This window comes from Panulirus ornatus, chromosome 22, assembly GCF_036320965.1.
Source record: "Panulirus ornatus isolate Po-2019 chromosome 22, ASM3632096v1, whole genome shotgun sequence".
Classification (NCBI taxonomy): Eukaryota; Metazoa; Arthropoda; class Malacostraca; order Decapoda; family Palinuridae; genus Panulirus; species Panulirus ornatus.
In genome coordinates this window covers 19154289-19175410 of record NC_092245.1, presented here as the reverse complement: position 1 = coordinate 19175410, position 21122 = coordinate 19154289, and the positions used below count along the sequence as shown (strand labels likewise).

General features: G+C 38.5%; 1 protein-coding gene across 1 annotated transcript in view; it reads left to right on the top strand.

Annotated features, from left to right (window-relative positions):
* Positions 1-21122, top strand: part of poe (E3 ubiquitin-protein ligase-like protein poe) — a 230217-nt gene that overhangs the window by 22399 nt on the left and 186696 nt on the right. The window contains exons 11-18 of the mRNA XM_071676253.1: positions 1227-1341; positions 4033-4229; positions 6541-6709; positions 8397-8611; positions 11830-11971; positions 13942-14168; positions 18633-18857; positions 19194-19514. Of these exons, the coding sequence (XP_071532354.1) occupies positions 1227-1341; positions 4033-4229; positions 6541-6709; positions 8397-8611; positions 11830-11971; positions 13942-14168; positions 18633-18857; positions 19194-19514 (1611 nt within the window). The remainder of the gene's footprint in view (positions 1-1226; positions 1342-4032; positions 4230-6540; positions 6710-8396; positions 8612-11829; positions 11972-13941; positions 14169-18632; positions 18858-19193; positions 19515-21122) is intronic.

Here is a 21122-nt window from a genome sequence, read left to right as displayed (position 1 = left end):
GTATCACTGTTTGAGTGTTATGATTTTGCAATTGAATATTCTGAGGTAGTAGTTGGTTGGCAGCCACCGACAAGGGAAGTATATTACCAGTAATACTTGCCTGGGTATCATGAGGGTTAGTGACGGTTGCATAGTGAACTAGCACTTCAGTGGTTGTCAAGTTGCATTTCTCCGATTGAGGTAGCTATCTTTTCTTTCTGCCTCACCCACATGTTGACTGCTAGCATTTCTGTACACAAACATACAATATCTCTTTGTTACATATAATGTGATACTTAACTTGCTCAACTCTTTGTTTTGTAACTCTAGATCCTTACATCTAAGAATATACTGTTTCTGTGCCAAATTTAGTTATATGAGCATTTGAAAGTCATTGAACCTACTTACAAGACAAGTACCTATGATGGGATTTTGCCTGAATGTTGGGGCTGGCATTTAGCACTTGCTGTATCTCTTGAAATGTTCATTGTCCACATCATCATCATCCTGGTTGAAAAACAAATATTTTGATCAGGTCACGCCTCACTCTTCTCTATACCATAGTGAGCATATTAAAGATTTTTAGCCTTTTCTTGTAACACTTCTCTGTTAATTTTGGTACCATACTTGCTGCTTTCTTGTGGACCTTCACTGTTAATTTTTGTGCTTATTTAGTTGCAGTTACTAAACTTGAGGAGCATATTCTAGTTTTGGCCACATGTAGGACATGAAAAGCTTGCTGAATATTTCTTTATCCATATACTTAAAAGTTATCTTAATGTTTGCCAGGAGATAGTTTGTCTCCTTAATTATTCTCCTAATGTGTGGAAGTAGAAACAAATCGTAAGAAAGTCATGAGGGTTAGCAGTGAATGATAGGCAGATAGGAAAAGGTAATCTTTAAATGTCAATGATAGGCTAAAGGATGAGTAGAGCAAGTATCCAAGTGGACTTACAAAGACCAGAAACAATGAGAAATAGAACCCAATGTAGTGCATTCATGTTGTCCTTTACTGTAAAGTTAGGTAGTTCACTTTATACATGTGTTGTTATTGATGTATGGTTATTGATGGTTACCATGATTAGATACATTTTTCTTTTTTGTTTGATTTTATGTAATCTTACTGCCTTTCAATTCATTGTACGGTATGTTTGCAAGAGGACTGGTGTTATCCATTAATTATGTAGGTTGATAAGGAAGGTAGTGAGGGATTATTTGCTCAGAAATATAACTTCATCTTTCCAAAGGCATGTAGTCTGAAGCGAACTCACCGTGCAATGGGAGAGGGTGATACCTTCAGCATCTCGGACTCCACTACCTATTATGAAGATGACTTCTCTGAGGGTAGCCTAGGAGAGGAAGGTGAGAAGCTTTCTATGTGAATTTGTGTTTGGGGTGCAGATATCATTTTTGAACATAATACTTTATAATTATTTTTTTTATTATACTTAACTGCCATCTCCCACGTTAGCATGGTAGCCCAAGGAAACAGAGGAGGAATGGCCGAACCCACCCACATACACGCGCACATATAAATACATATACATTTCAGCATATACATGCGTGTACATACACAGACATTTGCATGTATACCCATGTTCATATCCATAATTGCTGCCTTCATTCATTCCCATTGCCACCCTGCCACACAGGAAATAACCCCCCCCCTCACACACACACACACACATACACACACACACCTATCAAAGCACTGTCAGGAACAGACAAAAAGGCCACATTTGTTCACACTATGTCTCTAGCTGTCATGTGTAATGCACCGAAACTACAGCACCCTTTCCACATCCAGGCCCCACAAACCTTACCATGGTTTACTTCAGACTCTTCACATGCCTTGGTTTAATCCATTGACAGCACGTCGACCCCTGTATACCACATCGTTCCAATACACTCTATTCCTTGCAACCCTTTCACCCTGCTGTATGTTCAGGCCCCGATCATTCAAAATCTTTTTCACTCCATCCTTCCACCTCCAATTTGGTCTCTTGCTTCTCCCTGGTCCCTCCACCTCTGACACATATATCCTCTTTGTCAGCCTTTCCTCTCAGTCTCTCAATGTCACCAAACCATTTCAACACACCCTCTTCTGCTCTCTCAACCACACTCTTTTTATTACCACACATCTCCCTTACTCTTTCATTACTTACTCGATAAAACCACCTCACACCACATATTGTCCTCAAGCATTTCATTTCCAACACATCCACCTTCCTCCGCACAACCCTATCAGTAGCCCATGCCTTGCATCCATATGATATTGTTGGAACACTATTCCTTCAAACATAGGTCCTTGTATTTTTTCCTCCAGTGTTAGTCTGTCCCGTAAGCTGTGAAAAATTTTATAAGATCCCTATGGGCAGGTAACGTCCAATCTCCTGCCTTTTAGTGAGGCTTTTGCCTCATGCTCCTTGCTGACCGCCTTTCAGTAGTTGTGGCCTTCAGCTTGGTCTAGGTCGCCGTTCTGAAAGTCAGTAACCTCCACTTTGTGTAGCTGTCATCATTTAACCAGCAGACCCCTTGTCATACAGGTTCCCACATAATTCTTTGGATCCCAGACGTGTCAGATGTACAAATCTTTCTTTTTTTTTTGCTTAAAAGATAGTTAAGATTTATTTTGTATTTCATTAGTTTATTATGAGAATGGTGTATTTTTATGTTCCTTGGTCAGTATTTTAAGATGCTGTATTTTTGTATATAACTTATGTTTATTCTTTCATATTTGTATGCCTTTTTCTGCATTAGCAAGATAGGAACAGAGGAAGCCAATGCTGATTAGGTATCATTTATGTATTTTATTTTGTGTATTGTTACATTTGTTTTGTAAATATCTACTTTTTGCACTCTTCCATACTGCACCTTTTAATAACATCATTTTGCTTTGGTTGTTTTTATCTTTGAAAAGATTGCTGGAATTCCCTCAGGTCCCAGGACTGAGTTTTCTTAAAGATCAGTTTTTCTGCTTATTTTATTTTCTAATATCAATAGCTATTACTGTATTAAGACATTTCACTATTAAATTTCTCCTTGCACATCGAAGGGAATACTGATTTGTGTTGCTCCTTTTACATCCCTCTTAATTCTTTGCAGTCATTTTTGTACTTTTCTTCCATTCTAGAGGGGGGGATCTCTGATTTCTAGTTTTTTGCTTTGTACATTTACATGAATAATAAGTTTAGCTTCCTTTTCACTTTCCATATAACTCTTTTCATTTATCGTTTTTCTTTATTCATTGCTAACCTGTTCTTCTTTTTTTTATGCTGTTATACCTTTCATACACAGTTTTGTATAAACTTTAGTTACACAGGGTTTCACTTAAGCATCGTGTATAGAGCGATTGCATGTTTATGTGGTGCCCTAAATTTGACTCAGAATTTGTAGTTACACATTCCTGCTCTGTATTAATATGGTTCCATCCAGAAAACACCCATGATTTGAGTTAACACTGATTGCAAAACATGCTGATGTGTTCCCATATGGAAAAATGTTCTTGAGCATTTTCTTGTGTAATTACTTATTTGTATCAGACAGGGAGGGAACCTGAACACTTAGGGGCCCTGTCTCTTGAACATTGTTAATTATGCTATATACATTAACCATGTTCTGAGTGTATTTTATTTCAGGTGCTATGATAGAAGTGCCGAATGTTGGGAAGTTGAAATTTGTAGCATGTAAGGGAAAAGCCAAATATAAGATTTTTTACGTGTATATTTTTTTCCTCAAGTTGGTACATTAGGCACCACAAAAGCTTTGGCTTTGTATTTATTTTTTCATGCCATAGTCATGTATTATCCGAGTTTGTGCATGTAACGGACTAAATGGTGGTGCCTGAATGATAATCTTTTCTTGTAATTTTACATAACTGATTACTAATCTGTAAAGATTGTTTAAATAATTTAAGCTCACTTCTTTTATGATATCGTTCCAACAGTGCTTGAATATACTTATGTTTCTCCCATTCAATGCATGATCTCACAGGTATAAAGGTATAAAGTTATGTTTAAACTAGTAGTAATCGTGTCTTTTGCCTTATCACAGATGATGACTCTGTTATTATTGGTGCTTGGTTTGAGGAACCGAGTACACCTGGTGAAGGAGGTGATGACCCAGCTTCAGGAGGGGCTCAAGGCAATAGTGATTCATCATCATCACCAGATGATTCTCAAGCAAAGACCCCACACCGACATAACTCAGAGGTGACGACTATTGTACCCGAGAAGGGAGAGCCTCATGGGGTAAGTTTGTCTTTATTCTGTACCTGATACCTACTTGAAAAATTACTATTAATGGTAAAAGTTTGTGATGTTTAGATATATCTTGTTTCTTAGAATTTTCATTAATTTCATGCATATTCACCAGGAGTATTCATTTTAATCTGGAGTCTGTGACTGAGTTTAGGTGTATAGTCATAAAGCTCCATAAAGATGGTAATGGGAGATTGGATGATGAGAGTGTAGTCTTGCAAGGGAGAAAAATTGGAGATCATTATTTATTCGTGATTTAAGATATAGTAAATTTTATTTCATATATACTCTACAAGTATTTTATTGTGCATCTCCATCAGTAGCTTTAAGATATAGTAAAAATTTATTTCATGTATACTCTACAAGTATTTTATTGTTCATCTCCTTCAGTAGCTTCTTATCTGAAATATGAACTAATAACTATTTATATATTTACAAAGAATGTATGACAAAACTTAAACTTACTATCCCAGTGTCCTGATGAAATGTGTATGTGACGAATAAGTAGACAACTGCCTGTCTTTATTAAACTGTTTGTGTTTTGTTATTTCCAGTGCATGGTAAATGGCTTGAGTGTTGTTTGGTACAGTGTTCCCATTATGTACTTAACGTTTTGAGTATAATTTATTTTTATTTTGCTCCATGTTCCCTAACCCTTTGTTTACATGGGAATGGATGTCATGATATAGTGCGATTTGATACGTGAATTTGTGAATTTTTTTTATAGCAGTCTCGCATTATATTTGGAAAATGCTACATATGTGATATGGAGAGACTATTGTTGTGGCCACCCTCTTTAGCGAATTCCAGGTGGGAACAGGCATCAGAGATAGATAGATAGATGTGATATGATAGTGGATGACCTGAATGTGATTGTGATGTGATAGTAGATGATGTCCTGTTGATATCAATAAAGTACTTTACTCTGTTATAAGATGTTAATCTTTAATGAATTTAAGTACCACGTAGAAGAGCATTTGAGAAAATGCATAGAAATATTTGTCAGAAATATATCCCCATATTATGAAATAAAGTCTTTGTTGAAGTTTTTTCATTTAGTGATATCCCTTGGGGTAGGACTTCTCAGGATTGAATCTGATAAGTTAAACAAGGAGTCATATAAGAGCATTGTAGATTAGATGACTGCATTTTATTAATAGAATTAACTTGCCTATCCAGTCTTTACTGTCTGCCAAACCATCAGAACCTTGGAAGTCTCCAGTGTCTGTACTTTGTAAAAATCAGTTGTTTAAGAATTGTTTGGTCACAACCATGCCAAACTAAAGACATTACACAAGAGTTGATGGTTCAAGGAGAAGAAAGAGATATACATTTGATACTTGTTTCACATTACTCTATTGTTGCTTTCTTTTGCCACATACATTTTGGTTACTTCGCATTAGTACATTTTGGTTACCTAGAATTAGTTCATCTAGAATGGTTTTTATCCTTTTCCAATCATCATTTTATGGTTTCAGTAATCGTTCTACCTTTCTTATTTGGCTCTGATATTTTTTATTACACTGAATTACTGTTTCTTCCAGGCTGATGAGTAGTTAATCCTGGGAAATGTTTTCTGTAATTCTTTTAATTTTTTTCCATGCATTAGCTATTAGAATCTTTCTGAGTGTTAGACATTTTCCACATTGATGAGGAAGTTTCAGGAACAGATGAAGGAGAGGCCCCATGTGTTCAAATGTATTCTCTAGCTGTCATGTGTAGTGCACCAAAACCACAGTCCCTTGTCTACAACGAGGCCCCCATAGACCTTTCCCTCATTTCCCATGGCTGCCTCTTGTACCCAGGAGTCCATTGAAAGTATGTCACCCCCTATATACCACATAACTCTCATTCCCTCTGTCCTGTGTGCACCTTGCTGTAAAACCTTATCTACTCCATCCTTTTATCTGTTTGCTCTCCCCCTTTTCCTTGTCTCCTCCACATCTTGCTCATATATCCTCTTTGTCAACCTTCTCACCCCTCCTCTGGAATTCGATTACTCTCTTGTTCCCCCCTGCCTTATTTAGTATTACTTTACAGGCATGCTGCCTTCATGCACTTCACCATGATCCATTCACACATTGTAAATCCTAACTAACCAATGAACTGCACAGTCACATGCTTTGTTCAGAAATTTGGCTGCAATTGGTTCAGCATTGTTATTGAAATTACATTTGTACTGTTAGCAAAACTGGATGTCACATGTAATTAAAACTATTCTGAAATAGGATTTTATTTGTTTGTTTACAATTGCTTGTTTGTGGACTTTCCTTGAGTTTTAATGATGTTTCTTGTTCAACAGTTCATATCCTTGGCTTCACATATATTCCTGCTGATGAATAGTTATCTTGTGGAAAGTGAATGTGCTTATGTTCAGCAGTATGTTCGTGCAGGATTAGCAGAGACGCACATGGTTGTTTTAGCAGCAATCATTCGTGATCTTGATAGGGAAACTACAAGGTCTGACTCAGGTAAGTGCCATATGATAGTGTAAGCCAGAGAGCATGTAATCATCATAGGAATAATCTCAGTGACACTGTGAGTTTTCGTGTCTTACATTTTTGATCAGTCATTAGGATATTCACCATGTTTCAAACTTTATTAACATTTTGATTGTTTATGGTCTCAAGTCTTGTCATTATTCTTATTATACTAATGCTTACTTCCTGCACCAAGATGATGATTGCCATTTTCCACTCCTTATACACTTTGCCAGTCCGGCAACATCTTGAACAGTATTTTAAGAGATTTCTTTTATGTATCTGAACACATCCTCAATACATATGATGAAGTTTCATCAGGACCATGAGCCTTGCAATCTGTTAATTCTTTATTAGATATCTTTATGTTCTTTAAAGCCTTCTCCCAACCCATCTTCTTAGTTGTGGGTCAATATTGTATTCCACTTTGAAAATGCTTTTTTTTTTACATGTTATTCGCATCTTTTCATAATTTTCGGATATTATTTTTCCTTTTGAATCCCTTAATCTTATTAAGTGCCCTATGACCAGTAATCTAATTCAGACAAATCTATGGAAAAGTTTTGATTTTTCACCTGCTTTGTTGACAATAATATTTTCAAAATTTCTCTGGTCTTTTTTCATCCTGCTGTACTCATTCCTTGCTCTCTATGTCTTGCTGAGCTTGCTGGTTAGAGTTTTGCCAATATTTCTGCCACATCTTATCTTTCACCACAATACCCTGTTGTAATTCCCTATTTAGAATTACCTATTTGTATTGTATGGAGGGAATTTAACACTCATGGTTTCCCATCTTTTGAACATTCTCTGATGTACTGCATTTTAAATTTTTGTATGATGTTTGCATTAACCATGTCCTCAATCATTATGTTCCATCCATCCACCACTTTATACTTTAAAAGTCCTTCCTTGCATCTCTCTTTAACTACTCTTTGTCCATGTCATCAGTCGGTTTTAAAAATTCCCCAGACAAAGCTGAGTTACATTTTCCTGCTTATTCTCTGGACATCACACATCACTACATCTCTAGGAATACCATTTTATTTAAATCCCAAGACCCTTCATGCCCATGATGCATCTACCATAAGGAAGATATTTGCTGCTCAATTGCCCTACACTTTCTGCACAAAGACACATACAACATCACAACACTATGACCTGTGGTTCCATTTGGTGGATGTAACCAGTCTCCTGATTGCTGCAGAAGCCTCGTAAGAATAGAAGGACACATGGAGCAAGAAGTAGCATATATTGTATTTTGAGCACATAAGATATTTTTTGGGTAGTTCTTCAATATTTTGTCTTTAGAAAGAAAGGGAGGGAACACTTGGATATGATCAGGTTCCCAGAAAATATTATGTGATGCTTACAGGATTTCTTGCCTAAGGAAAGGTTGAAAAACATTTATACAAGGAGAGACATTCACAGCTTGTTCATCCATAAGTGCTAATGTTAGTTTCACATTTTTAGAAAAAAAAAATTCAGTACAGTTTAAGTACATTAGTGGAGAAAGAGTTTTTGATATATTGAAAATTTGTATCATTCAGAGTAATTCCTTTGGTGAAACCTAGATTTCACTTTCAGGTTGTTCAATTCAGACATATTACAGATATCTTGTCAGGATTTTTGGTATGCTATTTCAGTTGTTTTCATGGTTCGCTTCTCATTTCCCACACAGGAAGCCTTACTGGGTACCTTGGGCCTGTACTTGGGTCACTGTATGATGAATTCTCATATGCCCTTTATCGTTACACCCATAATGTGATAGCCTCTGGGCTATTAAGTGAAACCTTGCAGAATACACTCCTTGGTCAGCTTGGAGTATCCCCATGGACTCCTGATGGAGACTGGCCTTTACAGGTTCTACCACGAACTCTTACAGTTCTGGCCCAGGTTAGTAAAGGTTTATATTTATTTATTTTTTCTAATTAGATTAACCTTTGTTATTGAACTGACTTGTTGGAATGAAAAGCGAAGAATAAACAGTTTGTCTTGTAAAAGAAATTTCATTTTAGCCGTTTCCCCCATAAGCAAGGTAATGCCTGGAACAGACAAAGAAATGACCTCATTTGTTCGCATCTGTTCTCTAGCTGTAATGTGAAATACAAATGATCAATAAATACAGTGAGTGCATTATTCTCTCTGTTGTGGTTATTTTGATCATCTCTGTGTTTCATTTGATGTCATTTTAATTTGTCTGTTCCATTATGTCTAAATATTTGCCTGACTCCAGCTGGATTCAAGAATCTGCAACTGCTGCTCTATATGCAGTCTCTAAATTTATCATAGTGCCTGCATGCATTGGGGTGTATGAACTCTGTTATTATTCAAACCCCCTTTTTCAGTAAAACCCCAGAGCAAATAATTCTTGTAGAGTTTTGGATCTTTATTTCTGCATCTAAGATATACGTTTTCCTGTAAGTTGTTTACATGTCTCATCTATATCATTGTTAGTTTTACCAGCCTTCCCCATACCAGGTCTGACCTTTATTACACTTCCTTTGCTTTCTTCTGTTTCAGCCTTATCATTTGATTATGATAGTACTTTGCTATTATATTCATCCAACCTGTGATGACCTGGGCATCTCACTATTTTGAAGTTCTTTGTTTTCAGTTTATGTGCAAGGCTTCTGACTTGTGTTATACTTGATCGCCCTTTCCTGCGTCATTGAGGTAGCACCAGGAAACAGACAGAGTGGCCCATCCACCCACATACACATATGTATACATAAAATGCCCATTTTATTTATTTTATTATACTTTGTCGCTGTCTCCCGCGTTTGCGAGGTAGCGCAAGGAAACAGATGAAAGAAATGGCCCAACCCCCCCCCATACACATGTATATACATACGTCCACACACGCAAATATACATACCTACACAGCTTTCCATGGTTTACCCCAGACGCTTCACATGCCTTGATTCAATCCACTGACAGCACGTCAACCCCGGTATACCACATCGCTCCAATTCACTCTATTCCTTGCCCTCCTTTCACCCTCCTGCATGCTCAGGCCCCGATCACACAAAATCTTTTTCACTCCATCTTTCCACCTCCAATTTGGTCTCCCTCTTCTCCTCGTTCCCTCCACCTCCGACACATATATCCTCTTGGTCAATCTTTCCTCACTCATTCTCTCCATGTGCCCAAACCACTTCAAAACACCCTCTTCTGCTCTCTCAACCACGCTCTTTTTATTTCCACACATCTCTCTTACCCTTACGTTACTCACTCGATCAAACCACCTCACACCACACATTGTCCTCAAACATCTCATTTCCAGCACATCCATCCTCCTGCGCACAACTCTATCCATAGCCCACGCCTCGCAACCATACAACATTGTTGGAACCACTATTCCTTCAAACATACCCATTTTTGCTTTCCGAGATAATGTTCTCGACTTCCACACATTCTTCAAGGCCCCCAGAATTTTCGCCCCCTCCCCCACCCTATGATCCACTTCCGCTTCCATGGTTCCATCCGCTGCCAGATCCACTCCCAGATATCTAAAACACTTCACTTCCTCCAGTTTTTCTCCATTCAAACTCACCTCCCAATTGACTTGACCCTCAACCCTACTGTACCTAATAACCTTGCTCTTATTCACATTTACTCTTAACTTTCTTCTTCCACACACTTTACCAAACTCAGTCACCAGCTTCTGCAGTTTCTCACATGAATCAGCCACCAGCGCTGTATCATCAGCGAACAACAACTGACTCACTTCCCAAGCTCTCTCATCCCATACATACACATATACATACATATGCATATCAACATATACCCATATATATACTTATACATACACATACACGGACATAAACATGTATACACTTGTACATATTCATGCTTGCCTTCGTCCATTCCTGGCGCTACCCTGTCCCACTGGAAACACCATTGCTACCCCTTGCTTCAGTGAGGTATCACCAGGAAAATGGACAAAGATGGCCAACATTTGCTCACACTCAGTCTCTAGCTGTCATGTGTAATGCACCAAACCCACAAACCTTTTCATGGTTTACCCTAGATGTTTCACATTCCCTGGTTCAGTCCATTGACAGCCCATCGATCCCAGTATACCACATCATTCCAATTAACTCTATTCCTTGCACACCTCTTACCCTCCTGTATGTTAAGGCCCGATCACTCAAAATCTTTTTCACTCCATCCTTCCACCTTGAATTTCATGGTAATCCCCATTTAGAATATCAGTTTCTGCTTCTTTTTCTGCAGTGTGTGTGTATGCCTCATGCACAACTTTCATTTCATCTTCAAATAAGTTTGTCTTGTGTGTTTCACAAATATTAGTGTTTTTACGTCACATATGTCAGCTCCTCAAAGTTTGAGCATTCCATAAAAAAAATATTGAGATGTACTGTGCACACAGAAGAGGTGACAACACTTTACCATTTGATGTCAAGGATTTAAACTCTAGTCCTACTGTGTGGCATGCTGGTTTGCTAACCATTGTACCATGAAGTGACAAAAGCCCTCCAAATCTCAGATCTGTCAGTGGTCCATGAGATCCCTTGTTGTATCCCATGACCTGATAGGTTAGGGAAAGCTTGCATTTGCATGGGTCATAACATCAAATTATTCCTCCAACATGATGGCAAGTATGTAAACTGTACCTTAACTGTTGGGAGATTGATTTGAGGCTACCCATGTCCTGTATGGTTGTGGCCTTTTCTTAGTCATTCAGGTCACGGGATGTGTCTGAGAATCTTCATGGATCATTGGGTGGTCTGAGATTGAAAGCTGTTGTTGCAGGGAAATGGACTCCTGTTGAGTCAGTTCTTCAACGAGACTGTACTTAGAATCATGGAGCCCCACAGATGATGACTTTTCACTCGTGTAATAACCTCGTGGAGGTGTAGTCTGATAACACTTTTATGTAAGTGTTTTTATGTATGGTATAAACTAATGATAGTTAAGTATCGGTTTTCATTGCAGAAATTTTGTTCCTTGATAGGTGCTGTAAGATAATTTGCATTTTGATATTAGTATGTTTTTTGTGTGTGTTAAGGGGATGTCTTCTTAGCTGCCACATATTGGATTTAACCAGCATTTTAGTATTACGTATATTTTTTCTTTTAAATCTTTGTTAGATTCTTCTTCTGCGTCAACGGCGAGATAAGGATGAACTGAAGTGTGACTCGGATACAGCCTGTGTACTTATTTGGCATCGTGTTATTACCACCTTAACCAAGTCTATCAGCAACCCACCTGCCCCAGAGGCAGAAACAGAAGGTTAGTGCCTAAAGTTAACATTTTGACAAAATGTTTTACAAGATTGATGATGTGGAGGCAGTATTGTTGTACTTGGATGTATGGTTGCTCTTGCTTGATAAACTTCAGACCCAATATTGATTTTCATTCAGCAGTTAAATTTTCTTTCTTTTTCTTTCGTACTATTCGCCATTTCCCGCGTTAGCGAGGTAGCGTTAAGAACAGAGGACTGGGCCTTTGAGGGAATATCCTCACCTGACCCCCTTCTCTGATCCTTTTGGAAAATTGAAAAAAAAAATGAGAGGGAAGGATTTCCAGCCACCCGCTCCCTCCCCTTTTAGTCGCCTTCTACGACATACAGGGAATACATGGGAAGTATTCTTTCTCCCCTATCCCCAGGTATAACTTTTTCCTTTTTTTTCACCACTTTACATTAAAAACACAAGTTGGTGGAATCACTGGATGAGATTCAATGGGACTAAGAAAGATTGTGTTCCTGTGGGCAATTTCTTGACCTATTCCCGCAAAAATCTGTAAAATGTCAAGAAACGTGTAGTATAGTTCAGATACATTAGTCACATTTAAACAAACATTAGAGCATATAATTTTCTTTTTAGAATATGGCACATCATTAAACCATTTTTCCTGTTCTGGTTTCATCATCTGCCCACAAATATACAATCTCTCCTTGTCACAAACAACATAAGACAACACTTAGCTCGAATAACTCATTCTTTATAACTAGATTTTCCTGTAGTGGGCGCTGTGTGCTAGCCTTACATTTTGTTCAAAATGGTGGTAGTAGGTAGGAATATTAGACGGGGGCATTCATTAGAAACATTGGTAGAAGTATTGGGAAGGAAGATTAGGTGGGAGCATGAGGTAGAAGTTGGGTGGAACATTGGGCAGGAACATTAGGTAGGAACATTAGGTAGACAGATAGAAGTAGGAACATTAAGTAGGATCCTCTGCAGACACTAAACTAGAGTTGCTCTATGCCAATTGTCTGTTAAGGGTTAGGCACTGGAGTTTACCAGTTATAAGGATTCTTTTGCCATTGTCATTCCCTTGAGGGAGTTCCTGAAGGCATTAGGCATCAGCAGTATGCAGAGCTTTTTACCGTGCTCTCCTTTATTTCATCGTCACTGTCATATCATTATTACCAAGATTATTGAGGCGAACACTGTACCCTGTGCTACCCCGGTTAGGACATCTTCCTCCTTATACATGTTTCCATTTCCCTTTGTTAGAAATTCTTTAATTCATCATCCTATCTCACTCTTAGTGTTTTGTTTAGCTACTTTCTCTACTAGAATCCTGTGGTTTTCTTTGTTTTTTGTCAAATGCTTTTGCAGTCAAGAAAAACGTTATCCATTCCTTTTCTGTGTGTTAAACTTTCATATATTTGTATCAATTTAATGAGCTGATAATTGGGTGTCTACTTTTCCTGACACAAATCCATGTTGGCCTTTATTTATGTAAGTGTTCTCGGTTAGATGGTTACATGTATATATGGCTTTTATCACTTTCAAAATTTTTTATTGCATTTGAAGTCGAGTTGATTGGTCTGTATGTTTAGGTATTATCTTAGATTTTCCTATGTGTATTGGTGTTCTGTATGCTAATTTGTTGTTTGCAATTTTGTCCTCATCCAGACTTTGCCTCAATAATATCATTATTGCTTTTCCTATTTGTTTTTGTGTTTGTGAGGAATATAGCTGGGATTCCAAATGGTGCCAGAACTGTATTTTGTCAGATCTGATCAAGTGCTTTTATTATATCGTATTCCTATTAAGAGGAGGGAAGAGTTTCATGGACCAGTACACATTGTCCCTGATATAAAAAGCATTAATGCAAGTTTTTAGACTATGATTAAGAAGATGAGAATTCATTAGAAGAAAGGTGTGGTATACTCACTGACTTCATATGTAAGTTTTCTTGCTTGTTTTTTTAGGTTTTTGGGCAGGAATCATATACTTTTCTTGTTTCAGACTTGAATGTGGAACATGCTCAGTTGCTTTTGTTCCTCTTCCACTCACTTCAGCTAATGCAGAAGAAGAGTGTATTGCTGAATGTGGCTTCAGCTGTGGTGAATGTTGCCTCAGTGATCAAAACCCCAATGAGAGATACACAAGTCCTCCACTTGGCCCGACTACTACTAATTTTTGACTACCTTATGAAGAATTTATATGAAGCTCCTCAGGTTTTGATAGAGCAGGTTTGTTGCAGCTGCATGACTAATTTTTCTTTTTCAACTTATTTATTATTGAGGACAATAATGCTATAGCTTATTTTGTCCCAGGTTAGGAATGATTATATTGAGGACAATAGTGCTATAGCTTATTTTCTCCCAAGTTAGGAATGATTAAGCAGATTATAATGAAACCTTATAGTGCATGGTGTAGTGATCATAATCACTGGTAGTGAATGTGTGAGAGAGTTTGAGTTCGTGACCAGGCATCTGGCTTTCACTAGATTCATTGAAGTTGATAACTGATATTTGAATTCATGCTTCTTAGTAAATCTCAGAACAGGATAGCAATAGAATGATATTCTTTACCTCTCCTCTAGACTTGTTTTAACACAATAATAATTAGGTTATACTCTATGCTTTTCCACTTTCTTCCTACACAGTTTCCCATTTCCTCTGGTAAACCCCAACATGAAGGTCCTTTTGTATGCATACAACCTCAGTCACATCACAGCACTAGTACCACAGTAGCAACATCAGACATACAGCACTAAATTACGCTGTTTGAACTGTGGCTCACCCAGAACAGAATGTTTGCATCTTCACAGAAGTCTTCAATTACTCTTTTAATCCCAAACGCATATCCAGCTCTCAGCCGTCAGTCACCTTAGATGGACAGTGTCTCCCACAGAACAAAGCACATACCTTTATAGGTATCACATTTGACTTAGACAAGTAACATAAACACCAGAGCGGCACACAAACTAAATGCCTTCAGAACACTGACTGACACCAGATTTGGACAAAAAGAGGAATCTTTCAACACCTTATAAAAATGGTTCATCAACTCCACATTGTTATGCTTCATCCTTGTCTTTTAGAAATTCCTCAAAGCAAATATAACAAAACTCAAAATTACACAAAATAGTGTATTCAGAACAATCACTGTCTGCTTATCAGCCACAAATACTCAAATTTTTCACTGTAAAAACAGGGTCCTCCCAATACATACTCAAGTCAACTTACTGGGCATCCTTTTTTCTGTACCAGCACTATACCTCTCCCATCCAAACTACTTTTTAACCACCCTTCCCGAGTAGAAGTAAAGATGTTACGCTTAAATAGCCTATACTTAGAGATTCCCCCCTCTCCCAACAAATGTAATGCTAATAAAAACGCCTACACACTGAAATAACCTGGCAAGCCCTAGAACATCTGACCTTCCAAAGAAGGTTGTAAACTGCAGCTCACCTTAAATCTGTCACCAATGTCATCTGAAAAAAAAAGAAAAGAAAATGTTCTTAGGCCCCCTTACCCCTTACAGACAGTATATCTGCCCCTTGCTCCAAGACCCTTTCATTTACCACCCTTGCTACCCTATCTATAAACAAAAGCACCCTTCTTTCTACCCACCCGCATGCATGCTGTACTCTCTTGATGGAAACACCTCTGCTTTTAATAGCTTTTCTTCCCATATCATATATTCATAACACCTTTCACAAAGTACACTCATCACCCCTTTTACATGTTTTCTTCATATCCATAAATGCTGCAGAGAAATCCTTCTCTTTTAATTATTTCTCCCAAACATTCCTTAAAGCAAACACCTGGTCCATACATTCTCTACCACTCGTGAAACCACAATATTCCACGCCAATCTGATCTCATGTGCATTCCACCACCCTTTCATTAACCTTCCCCCATACAACTTACCTGGTAAACTCACTTAGGTTATACCAGTGAAATTCAAACACCCAACCTTTTTCTCCCTTGCTTTTATACAATGCATTCATTCTGCCGATCTTCAGACACATCTTAATGTTCCACACACAGTTTGAAAGTCTTAACTAACCAATGAACAACACATAAACACCCCTTAAAAAATTCATCTGCATTACCACCCACTCTAGCCGCTTTGTCACATATTTTATCATAAGCAAGGATTTAACCACCTCTCCTCACTTTACCAAACCACTTGCCATGACTCTCTCACCTCGCATACTTTCCTAACCCAAACACCCTACAACTGCCACCATGTCACCAAACACATTCAACAATCCTTCAGACTACTTACTTTTATCTCTTATTCCTCTCATCACTGCCTGTTACTTTACCCTTTGTCAGTTTCTTGTGTGTCCATATATTATGTTTTTATCACACTACTTAGCTCCTTTCAAAACATTTTTGATTTGGGTTGGCTATATCATCAGTTGATGAAAGGTAGTATAGTCATTTCAAAGAATGTCTCTCTTTAAAGGAGTCCATCATTTTCTGAATTTATCTCAGCTTTGAAGCTGCATAAGTCTCAGGAAAGGGCTCTTGGGGTTATTTTCTTTCATACCATTTTGCCATTGCCAGCAATAGCAAAGAAGCTCCAGGAACAGATGAAAAGTGGCCCCATTAACTATCATCCACTCTCCAGATGTCATGTTTGGTGCATTGAAACCAGAGCATGCTATTCACAGCCAGGCCACATGGACCACTTCATATTCACTGGTTTAACCCTCTGACAGCATGTCACTCCCAGTATACCACTACACCTGTTCACTGTATTCCCTGCATGCATCACAAACTGCTGCATGTTCAGACCCTGATCTCAAGCAACATTCACTCCATCCTTCAAACTTCTCCTTGGTTCCCCCTTTCTTAAGGAATTCAACTAAAGTACCATGCACTCCCCCCACCCAGCCACATTTCATATTGCACAGGGCTGTTACCACATATCTCTTAACCAAACCACTTTTCTTGACTCACTTTGCTTAACTTCCAGATCCAGACACATGACATGTGCCACCATATCATCAAACACATTCAACTCTCCTTCAAAATAAGAATTCCCTATCCTCATCTTGTCACTACCTGTTCGCACTTCCCCATTTGCCCCCTTCTCCAGTGTTTTCCATTTGTTCTCTTGATTATACTTTGTTTACTAGCTTCCTTCCAGAACATCTTATTCTCCTTGAAGTTTACTTGTACTTGCTGAACCCACTCATATTTTCCACCTTTTTTTTCAACACCTTCACCTTCCATACCTTCCTCAATGTGTTCAGGACTGTATCTCCCTAACCCATGCCATGGCTCACTTCTCCCATGGTTTTGCTTGTTACCCTGTCCACTCCAAGGTATCTAAGACAGTCCACAACCTCTGTCTGCGGGACCCTAGTTTTCACCTCTCTCACCATCTTTCCCATAAACATTAAACAGCCCAAGTAACATCACAAACCCCTTGCCACAGGCCCACCTTCACCTGTAACCACTCAGAAATCCCTGCTGCAGACCCACCTTCATATGGAACCATTGACTTTACCTGTTCTTGCTCACCCACACTTTACCCTCTTTATAAAAACTCGCTGCTTCTAGTTGCTTTCCTCCCACACCATGTGATTGTAACACTCTTCACAGAGTATGTTTACCAAGCCTATTGTATGCTTTCTCCTGATCTATAGCTGCCACATACAAATTCCTTTCTTCAAAACATTGCTCTTACAAATTTTGAAAAGCAGACACAGTGCTTGTCACTACCATACAACATACTAGGTGCATTATCCTGACTTATCTATTGTCTATTTATCTATCTGTGACATCTGTTCCCAAGTGGAACCCCATCAGGAGGGTTGCCACAGCAACAGTCTCCATAACTAGTGAACTCCAGTGCTACATTTTAGCCTTTAGTGCCTCACCCTTAATAGGCCACTGGCAGAGGGCAACTCTAGTGCAGTGTTTGCATAGGCTCTTACCTAATATTCCTACTGACTGGACCATCTAACTCATAAACTAGACCTAACTTATACCTCTGTAAATTGAACATTTTTTTTTCCTTTGTCTTCAGACAATAGCACTCTACAAGCATTCCACTAATCTCAATCATCTTTTACGAGCCTTACACAAGTTGAAAATCCTTACTATTCGGTGAGCAACACAATCATCCTCCTTTCTCAAACAATTCAACTGCAATCCTGTCCACTTCAACTGTTTTGTTTCACATCATATCCCATTGGTCTTTTCACTAAACTTTCTGCCATGATTCTATCTTTGTCTATACCTCAATGTCCAAAACACCCTACGTCTGCCACCCTGTCATGGAACACATTCAACCATCCCTCAAAACAATGCATGTTCCCTTCACCTCATCTCTGCTTGTTACCACTTCTCCTTCTGCTTTCATTCATCACTGATGCTACCATTTGTTTTCTTTATCTCCTCACGCTTAAAATCTTCTGCTATAACATTTTCTTTTTGTCCTTAAAGTTTGCTGATACTTGCTCATGCCAAATTTCATTCCCTCTTTTTCGGCTTTATTACTTTCGTCTTGGTGTTGTATTTGAAAATTCTGAGAATAATGAAATTTGTATTCATGATTATGTTTTTATTTAAAAGGTTATTGTTGTTACACCCAGAAATCAAAATTTATATGTTTTTTTTAGATGTTTTGATTTATATATGATATATTTGCATCCTAGATATTTTGTATGTAAATTGTCTTCTTTATAGGTTCAGTGGAATCTTTTCAAGCCCATATCTTCACAATGTGACAGTCAGTCCCCAGGAAAGGATTCAAGTACTGGTTCAGGAGGGAAGATGTATCATGTGTGGCGCGACTTGGAGGAGAACTATCGTAAAAACTACTCTAATGAAGATTATGCCATTAGACCCAGGTTTTATACACTCACACCTGCTGAGACCAACACTCAAGACACACCAAAGTTGGATGGATTGGTGAGACATCTTAACACTAATCACGAACTCATGAGTATTATTATTTTTGGTAAATGATGTACAGTGCATCAATACAAATATACATAGGTTGAGGATACATGTAGATAATCTGAGAGGCTCCTTGCACCTGAACCATTCCCTGAAAATGGGAGGGGATTTCTAGATGTTGAATAGGTAGAAATGGAAATTGCACACTGTATAATGCTAGTGTAAGGACAATCATCATAAATAACGTAGTGGGAAGGTTAGCAATTTAAAGCGTAAGAATTAAAAAAGATTGAAATGAATAATAATGCATATGGAAGTAATTTGTCTGTTATTTCTAACTTTTTTCAGGCTTGCAGTTTTATCCTGGCCACACCAGACACACTCAAGTACAGTATTTTGTATGACACTCTAGTCAACCTGTTGGGAGTAGGCTGCCAGACTGACCCAACTTTACGTCATGTTAATGATCCACAGCTGACTTACTTAGGCCTATGTGGTGTGCAGTATGCATTTTCTTTAGCATACCGGCTCTTGCTCACCATGCCTCCATCTGTTTCTGCTTTGGAGACTATGGCTAATACAGAGGCCAGGCTAGAAGGATCTCACCTTCTTCATGCTTTGCTGTGGGGACCTCGTGCTTCTCACAAAATATTCAATGGCTGGATAAAGGTAATTCAGTACTGTTGGTTGTTTACTTTGGTGACCTGTTCTGTTTGAAGCTTCTTATTATAGTACTTGCATTGTAAACAAAGTGAGGACATAATTTATGAAGAATGTGATCAAAATATTTGAAGAATGTGATCAAAATATTTCAGGAAATACAGAGTTAGTACAGTAATTGTTCTGCAGTGGAAAGGGAAAAGGGAGTCAGAAGTGTAATAGGAATTAGAGGAATAATAGTTCATATTTTTTGCAAGTTATGTGGTAGGTCCCTATTGATAGGATACCTGGGCTCTTGTTAAATGAAGAAAAATGGGGATATGGGAGAAATACAACTTCCCACGTATTCCCTGCGTGTTGTAAAAGGCGACTAAAAGGGGAGGGAGCCGGAGGCTGGAAATCCTCCCCTCCAACATTACTTTTACAAAAGAAGGAATAGAGAAGGGGGCCATGTGAGGATTTTCCCTCTTTGGCTCAGTCCTCTGTTCTTAATGCTACATCGCTAAGTCGGGAAACAGTGAATATGTATGAACAACACAGATGTATTCAATTTTACCTTGTTATTATTATTATCATACTTTGTCGCTGTCTCCCACGTTAGCAAGGTAGTGCAAGGAAACAGACGAAAGCATGGCCCAACCCACCCACATACACATGTATATACATGCACGTCCATACACGCACATATACATACCTATACATCTCAACATATACATATATATACACACACACACAGACATATACATATGTACACATGCACATAATTCATACTGTCTTCCCTTTTTCATTCCCGTCGCCACCCCGCCACACATGAAAATGACAACCCTCTCCCCCTGCATGCTCTGTACATGCGTTCACCCTCTCAATCAGTACCCTCCATATAATTTCCCAGGAATACTCAACAGACTTGTCCCTCTGTAATTTGAGCACTCACTTTTATCCCCTTTGCCTTTGTACAATGGCACTATGCAAGCATTCCGCCAATCCTCAGGCACCTCACCATGCGTCATACATACATTAGATAACCTTACCAACCAGTCAGCAATACAATCACCCCCTTTTTTAATAAATTCCACTGCAATACCATCCAAACCCGCTGCTTTGCCGGCTTTCATCTTCCGCAAAGCTTTTACTACCTCTTCTCTGTTTACCAAACCATTGTCCCTAACCCTCTCACTTCGCACACCACCTCAACCAGAACATCCTATATCTGCCACTCTATCATCAAACACATTCAACAGACCTTCAAAATACTCACTCCATCTCCTCACATCACCACTACTTGTTATCACCTCCCCATTTGCCCCCTTCACTGATGTTCCCATTTGTTTCCTAGTCTTACGCACTTTATCTACCTCCTTCCAAAACATCTTTTATTCTCCCTAAAATTTAATGATACTCTCACCCCAACTCTCATTTGCCCTCTTTTTCACCTCTTGCACCCTTCTCTTGACCTCCTGCCTCTTTTTTTTTTATATACATCTCCCAGTCATTTGCATTATTTCCTTGCAAAAATCGTCCAAATGCCTATCTCTTCTCTTTCACTAATAATCTTACTTCTTCATCTCACCACTCACTACCCTTTCTAATCTGCCCACCTCCCACGCTTCTCATGCC